This window comes from Camelus ferus, chromosome 3 (assembly GCF_009834535.1).
Source record: "Camelus ferus isolate YT-003-E chromosome 3, BCGSAC_Cfer_1.0, whole genome shotgun sequence".
Classification (NCBI taxonomy): domain Eukaryota; kingdom Metazoa; phylum Chordata; class Mammalia; order Artiodactyla; family Camelidae; genus Camelus; species Camelus ferus.
The window spans coordinates 42819566-42831760 of NC_045698.1; the positions used below are offsets into that span (position 1 = coordinate 42819566).

At 44.0% G+C, this 12195-nt stretch overlaps 1 protein-coding gene across 2 annotated transcripts in view; it reads left to right on the top strand.

The window, feature by feature from the left end:
• Positions 1 to 680: 680 nt before the first annotated feature.
• Positions 681 to 12195, top strand: part of RGS7BP (regulator of G protein signaling 7 binding protein) — a 93093-nt gene continuing 81578 nt past the window's right edge. For both annotated transcript variants that reach the window (XM_006186088.3, XM_032473008.1), the window contains exons 1-2: positions 681 to 1545; positions 2459 to 2625. In XM_006186088.3, coding sequence (XP_006186150.2) covers positions 1381 to 1545; positions 2459 to 2625 — 332 coding nt within the window. In that variant the 5' untranslated portion in view covers positions 681 to 1380. The remainder of the gene's footprint in view (positions 1546 to 2458; positions 2626 to 12195) is intronic.

The window sequence follows — 12195 nt, forward strand, 5'->3', positions numbered from 1 at the left end:
CAGAAGAGCGTTGGGATGTCAGTGGTGAGGGTGAATTTAAACGGCCCAGGAACTCACCTCCGGGCCCACTTCCATGCAGTCATGCTCCCCAATTTCCTGGGCCACCTCCATTGGCCTCTGGGTCACTGATGTCCCATAAAGGAGAACAGTCACTTTGAGTGCCCAGGGAGGCCTGTGGCTCTTACTTTTTCAAATCTCTGCTGGGAAACTCTCAGAGCTGGGGTCCTGAGACTCTGGCCTGGAAAACCAGGAGCTTTGCTAGTGAAGACGGGATGAGGTGAGGACCGGTTTGACTGAAGGCCTCGTGCGTGCATTCTGCCCCACTGTCTGCCGTTTCCCTCCCCGCACACGCTGAACCAAGACAAAAAACCAAAACAACCACCACAACAAAACCCAGGGAAAGAAAGCTATTTTTTAAAACTGTTACTAAGAGATCTTCCTTCTACGGCCAAAACGTCACTCCCTCCTCCTTCGGTTTTGCTAATCTGTGGCCCCAGGTGAGAGCCTCAAGTCCACACGGGTTGATCTGCAATTCGTGTTTAGGTCCTAGCATGTGGCAATGTGCTCCACTCTGATGACACTTTTCATTTCTAATAATAGAGCCGATGAAGTAAGATTGCAATTGATGTTCCTGGGGATGTGATTGGATAAGTGCATAAACTGTGGAGGGGGAAGGGGGTTGTATGGATGGATCACATTAGTATTCCTGTCCTATCAATGTGCGGGGCCGCGAACCACGTCAGCCGGACCGACTCCCTGCGTCTGCCAGTCCCGCCACGGATTCATTTGGGATCCTCAAACAGACAAGCCCGTGGAGACGAGGGATCAAGACAGCCGATTAGAACCAATTGCCTGCTTCGGGGACCGCCAGCGCTTCGAGACCTGGTGACGGGGGAGGGAGGGGACAGACGAACCTAGCGCCGCTGCGGGAAGACACCGAAGCTAGAGCGACACTCTCCGCCCGGCTCCCCCATCTGGCAGCGCAGGCTGTGAAAGCTGCTCTCCCATCTGAATGGGAACTCGGAACCGCCGGGCGGCGCGTTCCTTCTCCCCCAGCCTTGCAGTCCATGCCGAGGGGAAGGCGGTGCGAGCCCGCGCCAGCGCCCAGCTCCCGGGACAGGGCCGGCAGTGCTGCTGATCGGAACTTGACCGAGCCCCTTCCTCGCTGCTAGTGGAAGCGATGCTGCACGGCACAGCCAGCGCTTCCCCAGCTCTCCTTCAAGCTGAAGGTTACCCACCCGCGCAGCCAGCCCCAACCCTGTGAGCGCCGCGCCTCGGGTCCCGGGTCCGGCTGCTCGGCGGCGGCGCGCAGGGCAACGACCGGGCCGCCCGCGCCGGGGCGCACTGCACCAGCGGCTTCGGCTTGGTGGATGTGTATGCATGAGTTCTGCACCGAATGGGCGCAAAAAGCGCCCCAGCAGGTCCACCCGCTCCTCGATCTTCCAGATCAGCAAGCCCCCGCTGCAGAGCGGGGACTGGGAGCGCAGGGGCAGCGGCTCCGAGAGCGCCCACAAAACCCAACGAGCCCTGGACGACTGCAAGATGGTAGGTGAAAAATGCGTTTCTTTCTTTCTTTCTTTTTTTCTCTCTCTCTCTTTTTTTTTTTTTTTTTGGTGAGGTGGGGGAATCGTGTATGTTAATCGTTTGCTTGAGTGCCGCTACTCCGCCACCCTCAGCTCCTCCATGCCGATCACGTGCACATGCACTATTTTTAAATCTGCAGTCCCCCAGATTCGGGGTGACACCCGGCTCGCAATGGCCCTGCAAAGAAGTGTCGTGGCAAGTGTCTTGGGGTCAGCGGCTGTAGGTCGTGCCTCTGCCTCCTTGGAGAATGGCAGATACGAAAGGCTACGGTGGACCGGCTCGCTCACCAGGGAGGGAGGGGTTGGGTAGGTGAGGGTGCTGCTTTGTGGGGAGACAGTAGCAAACAAATCCAAATAGAGCGCACCGGGCGCTGCGGAGGGGACGAAGGTTCCAGCGCTGAGGCTGTGGCAGGTCTTCCCATCAGGCTCCCGGAGCTGTTCAGGGGCCGGCGGGAGGTGAACGGTTTGCCTAACACAACCTACCTTTGGCCTTTATCCCCAGGCAACTTTAAATCCACATCTAGCTATAGTAGAGGGGAGCGTTCTATGCATGAGTTCCCAGCATTACTCTAGTGACCTGGGAGTGGCCTGGTAGCCCTCCAAATATGTTCTTGCTCTTCAGAAACTGAGCCTGAACGGTCGGGGCTAGTAGTTCTGGAAATAGAGCTTCAATGACCAGACTTACCCAATAAAAATAAACACTTGCCTTGGACAAACACTTGTCTTTGTGACTTAATCTTTAAACAATCTGCAGGCACCTTAGCGTGAGATTTGGGGAGGTGACACAGGGGTCAATGAAAACCCCTGTTTAGGTACACCAAAACAGGAAACTTTCTGATGATGTGTCTCATGAAAGAAACTCACTTCTTTTCCAGCTTGTCCAAGAGTTCAACACACAAGTGGCCCTGTACCGAGAATTGGTCATTTCTATCGGGGACATCTCAGTCAGCTGCCCATCACTCCGGGCGGAAATGCACAAGACAAGAACCAAAGGCTGTGAAATGGCCCGCCAGGCACACCAAAAACTTGCTGCCATCTCAGGGTAGGAGACTCTTGGCATTATTTGGTAACTCATCTGCATGATGCATGGATGCTGACAGATATTTATGGTGACCAAGACCTCAGAGATGATCTCTGCAAATGTGGGGTTTTAGCCAATCACCCTGAGATCAGGATTCCCTAGAGAGCTATGAGCAAACTATAGGCCAAATGATAATATGAAGGTTGTGTGATTCTTGTATATATATTGAAGATTTTGGTCATTGAGTGATTTTTTAAAAAATTAACTTTCTGTATGCTGGCCACACATTGGAATTTGGGGCTTAAGATGTTTTTGCAGAATGTTTGAGCATCAAACTGAAGTTATCATGCCTCAAGATTGGCACAGGAGGTCAGTGAAAACTGCTCATCTGCTGCTAAACATCTACTGTACAAAAGGCCTTTGCAGTAGGGAAAAAATCTTTGCTAAATCCCAGATTTAATAAACTGTTTATACCATGAGATAAATTCCTATGATATCATTTAAAATAAAATTCCCAAAATAAAGTCTTGGATATAAATTACTCTCTTCACTGTAGTCTATGAAAGGGAAGTTTTAACATAAGAAAAGCTTTGTAAAGATTGGGTAAATTTACAAAACTAACTCCATTTAAGCTGTTTGTGTCCCCCCTCATTATTTTTTTTTATCACATTTATGGATTCTCACGCCTATTTTAGGTGATAAGACAGTGAGTGAAAACTTGTCTCGAGACCCCATTCACTTCTGACCTCTCAGTGTTGGGAGGGGTTAGTCATGCATTTTGTTAACAGTGCCTATTGTCAGACAAGCACAAAGAGCAAGGGAGCGTGGGAATCCTTACACAAATACAGTGATTTACGTGTTTGATTCGGCCCGGGTATAGATTTTATCTATTTGTCTTTGTGAGTATGGTTTTATCAGAATAGAAGTTCTAGTTAGTCAGACTGACCTGAAAATGTTCCAGATTGATCACTTGTTGGGATTATATCCAATTTACTTATTTAAAAGAATCACTCTTCGTTATCTTCAAAGCCATTAGCATGTACAGTGATAACTATTGGTATATAAAGATCAGAAAGCTGTATGTTGCCTTTCTTAATAACTAGCTTACTTTTGACAACGGGCATTTTATATCATGAAAAATGATATGTTGCGCTAGTCTCCTAGAAATGAGAGATAAGTAAAGTATGTTGCAAACCTGTTTTATTTGGTAGAGATGTTAAAAAGTATTATCCTTTTCTGTTTTGTTATACTGTACTTACCAGGAAGTGAATCTGGGAGTGAGTCTAGGAGGTGGAACTGGGGAAGAAATGCAGCTGTGATAAATCTTAGAGGAGAAGGGAAGAAAAGCAATCAGAGACACAAAGGGAAATCATGGTGGATTAAAAACTGTAGAGAAATAATGATTCAGAAGGAAAAATGGGTTTAGAACAGAGAATTTTATGCTCAGGGCTAAGGAATCGCATCTTTGTAAACTTTGAGTCTAAGAGTGTATGGTGGGTTTAGATCCGGATTCCTTTAAGTTGGAACTCAAATTGATGACGTGTTCTAACCAGAGAAGATGAAGTAGAGAAATGAACAAGGAGTTCAATTTAGTCTATTTTGTGACATACATGAAATTCAGATTCTTGTAAAAGTTTGGGAAAGAGTCTGAAACTATTCGCTAAAAGTTGAGTTTTGAGGACTTGAGGAGAATTTTATTAATTCAGAGGGTTATAGATAGCCCTTCACTACTGGTTTCCATGTTATCCAGAAGTTGATGTTATTGGGGGCAGTTTTATAAGAATTAGTGGGAAAATATATTCTTAGATCCCTGCAAAGGTAAGGCCAAATCTGTAAAATGTTCTAGGGTAGAATTTGAAACATTTTCTTCCATTGGATAACAATTAAATACAGTTTAACCTTCTTTCTAAAAAAAAAAAAAAAATGACAGCAATATAATTGAAGGAAATCCCTTTAGCTCCTCACCATCTGGGCCTCCATTAATGAAGGATGTGATTCCCTTGGCGGGATTCCGTTTCGGATATTGCTAGCTACGAGGGCTTCCAATTCAAGGTTGATGTGAAGGCTGGCAAGGAGGCTGTAGGAATCATTTTACAACTTGATGCAGGGTAACAAAGGCAAAGATTCCTGGGGACGTAGAGAGAAAGACTGGATGTCTTGAGTGCCCATGGTTTGCCGGCACAATCCAGCTAATTGATAGCCAAGTCCTCTGAGGGAGGGATTATCATCCTCATCCTAAAATGGGTCTCAGAGAGGTTAAAGAACTTCCCAAGAAGTGCTACAACTTTGATTTGGCCTCCCATCTGCATGCTTCTGAAACCCATAATCTTTTTTTTTTTTTTTTTTTTTTTTTGTATAATGCTGCCATTCAAAAAGGTGTCACATAGAAAGGAACAAAGTACAGAAATGTACTAACATATGGGCAAACCCCCAAAAGAGTATGTAACATGACAGAAGCTGGTCACAAAACACCACATAGTATATGATTCCATTACGTGAAGTGCTCAGAGAAAGCCAATCCTCAGAAACATACAGTGGACTAGTGGTTGCCTAGGAACAGGGAGTGACGGCAGATGAGCTTAAGGTATCTTTCTGGGGTGATGGAAATGTTCCAAATTTGAATTGTGGTGATAGTTGTACAACTGTATATTCGGTAAAATTCAGTGAATTGCACGCTTAAAATGAGTGAATTTTATGGTGTGTAAAGGATACCTCAATAAGTGTTTTTAAAAAGGTCTGATCACTGTCACCATGATGAACACTTGCCTTTTGTTGGCTTTATTCTTTTCCACATATGTAGCTTTTCCTGAAAGGGATACAAGCTGTGGGGATGGGAGAAAGTAAACCTTGGCTCTCCATGCATTCGTCAAGATGCCTGCCTGGCAGCAATCATCTGAGCATCTAAGCACCGATGCGTTGCTTTATGAAGACAGGTGGGGGAAGGCAGGAATTGAGGGAGTAAATGAATTCATTCATTTCATACCCACACCGACTACTCCTTTCCTGTCTCCTACCTGGTTTTGGGGCCAGAGGAGGGAGACAGGATTGAAATCGGACAGGGTAAAAAGAGAATGCAGCAAGATAAATAGAAAGGAAGAGAAAAAACAATGAGTTCAAATTAAGCCACAAATAGTACATCCCTTTTCATCCCTGCCCATTTAAAATTGTCCAGGAATGGGGACAGCAAGAGAAGGAAACTCAGACTGTGTTTCTCACTAGCTGGCCTGGGTCAGAAAGCCATCTTCACAGATACACTTTCTCGAATTGTGTTTAGATTAACAGAAATTTGGGGACAGCCTTTTCTTTGAAAGTCGTTGGACAGCACCAGCCAGGTGAATCCGACTGGTTTGATTTACCACAGTTACTGTACTGTGATCCTCTCCGAGGTGTTAAAGCTAAGAGGGGCACTGCTCGGGGGTGTGTGTGTGTGTGTGTGTGTGTGTGTGTGTGTGTGTCTGCGCGTGTGCACGCGCAAGTGCACATGGGGTCCGCAGCAATCTGGGCCCTCCTTGGACTTCCTTCCAAAGCTGACTTCGGAGACACCGTGAAAGAATCCCTAGGTCTCTGTCATACAGGGAGTGCTGACTTAGCAAAATGTCCTTGTTTTATATTTGAGGAGTCTGGGATTTCGAGGATTTAAATGACTTTAGAGGCAACTTGGCGGCATATATGGGAAGATTTTACAGTCAGGCAGACCTGGACTGAATAGCACTTTGGGGACCTTTATGGAATTACTTAACCCTCTGAATCCCACATCCTTCACCGTAAACTGCTGTCATGCACACTCCTGGGGGTACCAGGGGGGACTGAGGGAGGAGCCAGGTGGTGATGCCAACCCCGTCAGGGGCACTCTGCCAGTCCGAGGCTGCTCCCAGGCTGGAAGCCTGGTCTCTCTCTCCCTGGTCTAGTGTCTGTTCCATCATCCACACACTCCCCTGAGACTGAAGAGACGAGCACAGCACACAAGCTAGGAGTGACCAGGGGAGCCAACAGCCTCCAACACACCTGCGAGTTTATGCCATGGCTGGTGGGCTCGTGCTCAGGGGTCCTTTTCCTGGACTGCTTCTGTGGTGTTTGTGTCGCACTCAATCTTCACACCACTACCTTTAGTTGGTGGCCACTGATTACAGTGAAAGTGAGGTTTAAATACACTAATGTGAGAGGCATTTAGCTGGGATGGGAAAGTGCATTGACTCTAAATCAGATTAGACCTGGATAAAATCCTGGCTTTACCACTTATGAGGGATATGTGTGGACTGATACGCAAATTTCTTCATAGGGTGGTAAGTGACAGTCTGGTACAATAGTGAAGTACACAGACTTTAGAGTTAGACTGCCAGTGTTCAAATCTCAGCCTTACCACTCACAAACAGTGTGACATGGGCAAAGATATCTCCCTCTGCCTCAATTTCTTCATTGACAAAATAAGGTTAATACATCATGGGACCAAATCATATAGTAATCTGAGGATTAAGTAAGGTGACATACATCAAGCACTTAGAAGACTGCCTCGCATATAGCAAATGTTATTAAGTTCAATTAGTATTGCTATTGTAATTATTAAGAAATTTAGAATTCAAGTGGTCAGGATACATTTATATTAAAAATACATTTATCCATCACATATTTTTCAAATAAATATTTTAGCTGGAATAGAATTTTGTTTACCTTAGTTTCTTCCATTATGTTCTGAGGAATTTTCTAAGTTGAAGTTTTCCTGACGGCTTTCTCAAAAGGCCTCTTCTTTAATATCTGAAAAACAATATGGAGATGTGAGGAGTCAAAAGTAGTTAAGTTCAGAAATATTTTCTTTGTGTAAATCAGCCTAGATTCTTCACGAATCATAATATTTACAAAATCTTTTGGCCTAGCTCTGGGATAGGCTGCATGACATTGGACGAGTCTCAAATTCTCTTACACCTCAATAATTGAATTGAATGATTTCAGAGTCATCTGGCTCCATCATTCTAGCGTTCTCTATTAATTCACATAGCATCACATAGATTTTGTTTACAGAACTCAGCTATTAAAAAAAAACAAAAAACACCATGTAGGAAGTTTGACGACTGAATTCCAGAAATAATTTCTCAAGATGTGCATATAACTACGATCTCAAGGAGAATCTTAATTTCCTAGTGGCTTCCTGGAACAATCTAATGACTATTCTAGGAATCCATCCCCACAGATTTTAAGGTTTTTCCTTCAGCAACGATTTTTCTGGCCAACCATGCCTATGGTTTTTTCTTTCTCTTTTCTCCTTGTATCTCTCCTGTTTTTTCTTTTATTTATTTATTTAATTTTTGGTCTATTTTAGTTTTGTTTGACTCTCATTTGACTTTTCTGCCCTGTTTTTTCCAGTCCCCCTTCTAGTTCGTTCTTGCCCATTCCCTGTGCTGTTTGCTGGGACGCGGGGAGGTGGGAGAATGAGGACACAGAGCTGCGGCTGAGTCAGGGGTGCCGCCTTCCAGCACTTTGGCTGAGACAGCAGCGATTACCTGGGGTGGTAGGGAAGGGAAGAAGGGCTTGGTGACCATGGAGCCAACTCACTCAGCTTTCTTTAGTCCACATGATGGAGTAGACCTGGGGTGGAGTAAAAGAGGCCTGCTTGGCAGGCATGCCAGGCCACCCACCTGTCCTGTATGGTCCCTTCCTATTACAGGTGCTTTGGTTTTAAATTTTTAACTCTCACGGGTCAAAGGATGAAAGGTGAGCTATATATGCACCAAAAGAATTTGCTATCCGTCAGGGACAGTGGTGGGAGAACAGTTCTGTGGTAGTTTTCTAGACCTACGGTATTCAAGCCCCACAGACTGAGTAGCTTTAACAGCAGAAAGTTCTTGTCTCACAGTTCTGGAGGCTGGAAGTCCAAGATCAAGGTTAGGCAGGGTTGGCTCCTTCTGAGGGCTGGGAGGATGTGTCTGTTTCTCTCCTCTAGCTTCTGGTGGTTTGCTGGCAATCTTTGTTGTTTCTTGGCTCGTGGAAGCATCTCTGCCTTCATCTCCACATGTTCTCTTCCGTGTGTGTTGGGGGGGGGGGTACAAATTTGCCCTTTTTCCAAGGACACCAGTCATGTTGGATTAGGGGCCCACCCTGCTGTACCAGTATGACATCCTGCTAACTTAACTAATTACACCTGCACCAACCTATTTCCAAATAAGGTCGTATTCTGAGGTACTGGGTGTTAGGACTCCAACATATGAATTTGGGGAGTGGAAACAAGACAATTCAACCCATAGCAAATTCCCTTCGCCCATCTGCAGTATGCAGCTCACTTTGGTTGTTTTGCCCATTAGGGCAGAATTTTGCCCAACACTGTCTACATACTTTCTCAACACTTTTGCACGGACCTCCCAGTGCCTGGTATTTTATCATTTGTAAGACTGTAGCTCATATTAGGGGTGGGGTCTGTGACCATGAAATTCTATCATGAAATAGAATTCTTTTTGCATGAAACGAATCACAAAGAATCCCCAGCATGGTCAGCACTTTGCTGTAACCAATTTAATTACTGGTGTCTGAATGTGAAACAAAATCCAACTGCCGAAGGGAATATTGCAGGGAGTAGCAGGGGCACCTGACTGCCACATATAGTGCATTCACCTCCTCTCCGCGTGACTAGGACTGGGTGGGTGGTGGTCCCTTGGTGAGGCTAGCATTGTCGCTTAAGGGCCATAAGTATCCTCAGGAGCAAGTGACAAAGGACTGATATCAAATTAAAGGAGGGAGCTATTCTTAGCAACAAAGGGAAATGTGATATGGAATCTAGACACACGGTCTCCCGTGGCCTGTTGAAGGTTAGCCCTTTTGTGTTTTGAATAGATCTAATGACTTTCACCTTGTTAGAGCCTTCTAATAGATGTTCCAATTAGAGAGAAAATTGATTCTTAAATGAACTTTAGGAAAACTCATCGTCACTTCATTATTTACACTGTTGAGGTCCAAGAGAGCAAGGCTGTTTCATTCATGTTTGTGTGGAGTGGTGAACTCAGTGAGGGGATGTGCACCTTGTTTGTTCATTAAGTTTACTTGGGATTTTAAAATCTGTTCCTAAAAGAAACTGTGTCATATGCTTCAATTAAAAAATCAACTATACTTCAATAAAAGAAATAAAAAGAACAACTAGTAAAAATTGAGCAAATACATTAGCTGATATTTTATGATATTTCTATTACATTTGACTGTTATTTTTTCTGGTTTGTAACTATAAAACCATTATGTTGGTTTGTAAATAAGAGGGGACTGGAAGAGCACACCTAAGATATTTCTGAGGCATATGTGCTCATTATGACAGTACATCAGTGAGCAGTGTGTGTTTTAGAATTACTCCTAAAGTAATTATGTTTTAGGTTCTTTGATAAAATATCACCCTAACATCTGTGTGCTTGGTGGCTTTACATTGAATAGTTAAATAACGATTCCCCTGAGATCATTTTTAAAATCCATTCTTTAAACTTTTAGCCCTTGAAAGTTTTGTTGTGGAGGGTGGGAAGCGATAGACTGGGATTTCAAAATTGTAGAACAGATAAACAAGATTACACTGTATAGCACAGTGAAATATACACAAAATGTTATGATAACTCACAGAGAAAAAAAAAAAGTTTTGTTGTGGGTCATCTGAAAAAAAATCTACATAAAGCAGAGCTCAGAGCAGTAACTAAACCACCCGCTTATTTCCTCTGCTCTACAAAATATGACTTTAGAAAAAGTAAAAACCTCATAAAAAATATTTAATTGCTTTCCTACATATGTATATACACATGTATATTGCTTGTCCATATACATGTATTTCTATATATTTCTAAACAGACACTAAAATCTGTGAAATAGACTCTTGTTAGGACAAAATGTCTGAGCCTTTAAATAGAAGAGCTGATTTAGCAAATAATGTTTCCAATCTACCAAGAGATTCTAGATACAATCAGGTGAACAAAAAGCAACTTAACATGTGCAGGTGTGGATACATAGTAAACTAATAACCCACAGCAATGTAACTGAGTTTAGCAAAAGGGGGAAATACATACTATCCCAGAAGTCATCATCCCCCAGTGTACTCTTCAGTCACTAAAAATAAGTATCTTGAAGTCCCCCTCAGTCCTGTTCTGTCAGTTACCAAGTCCTGTAGCGTTTTATCTTTTTCAGTGTCTACCACGTGTCTCTTTTTTCCCCATTTCTGTGGCCACCCACTTAGTTCAGAATCACATCCCCTCAGGCCATCAGCTATTATAGTCCCTCCCAATTGGTCTCCTCACCATCAATCTCCCACTTCTTTTCAGTTTATTCACTGGATCCAGACTAATCCTCTTAAAACTCTCCTCTAATCTTGTGACTTCTTTGCTTTAAAACTTCCAAAGATGCCCTGTTGCTAAAAGCAGTGTTTCTTCAAATGTGATCCCTGGGTTGCCTGTCTCTGAATCACCTGGGATGCCTTCAGAGGGAAAGAACCAAAATTTGGGGGAATAAGGCCTGGAAATCCAATTTTTTAACACTGCCCTATCACCCAGGAGATTCTTGAACATGCTAACTATGAGGCCTGTCAGCCTGAAGCAGTGATTCTCAACCTGGGCTGTACACTGCAATCACCCAGGAAGCTTTAAAAAATTGTTGATGCTTGAACTCCATCCCTAGAGTTTCTGATATAAATGATCTGGGATGCAGGCCGGGCACCGGGATATTTTTTTAAAGCTTCCCCTGTGAGCATTAGTATCAAAATGGATTATACTTGGTTATATTTAACAAAAAATTCAAAGTAGCAGTTGCTTGAAGACACCAAGGTTTATTCTCTCACAGAAAAGAAGCCCCAGAATGGGGAATTCGGAACTGGTGCACTGGGGCCATGGAATCAGTGTTTCTGCTTGTGACCTCCATCCTCAACCCCACTTTGTGATGCAGGATTGCTACAGGAGTTCCAGCCATCAGTCCAAGTTCCAGACTGGAAGAAAGGATGAAGGGGAAAGGGCCACACTTCCCAGCTGGGTCCCCTCTTTTTAAGCAAACCCAAACAAAACTTCATCCAGTACCGCGTAACATGGGCACACCTAACCACAGAGGAGACTGGGAGATGTATTCATTTATCATTGTCACCTTAAATAAAAGGAGGACCTCATCACTAAGAAAAAGGGAGAGCGTGACTATTTCCAAACAACTAACGATCTCTGTCCCCAATCTGTGTTCCTAGACTTACCTTTTACCATTTAATCTGTAAACCCTTTACTTACTCAAACTAGTCTGCTTTTTATTCCTTAAGAGTATGTAGCAGGCGTGTGTGTAACAAGATGGCCCATTCTGTTAGTCTCTATCTGTGGTTTCTATATGGAAAAGCATATTCTAGATATTAAAAGGAATAACTGATTCTTCTAAACGTCGAGGTCTTACCTGCAGTCTCACTGTCTGCCAGTGCGCCTCACACTGAAATCCAGAGCAGATGGAAGGGTCCCAATGGGATTAAGAAGATTTTGCTGCTTTTAAATAGGCCTATGGAAAAGATGAGAGTTTCAGGAGCCACTGGGAGGACAGGAAGTCAGGCAAGGTGCCTTTGAAAGGGCTTGAGTATAAATTTCCTGAGACAGGATGTGAAATAGGATAGGGCCAGCA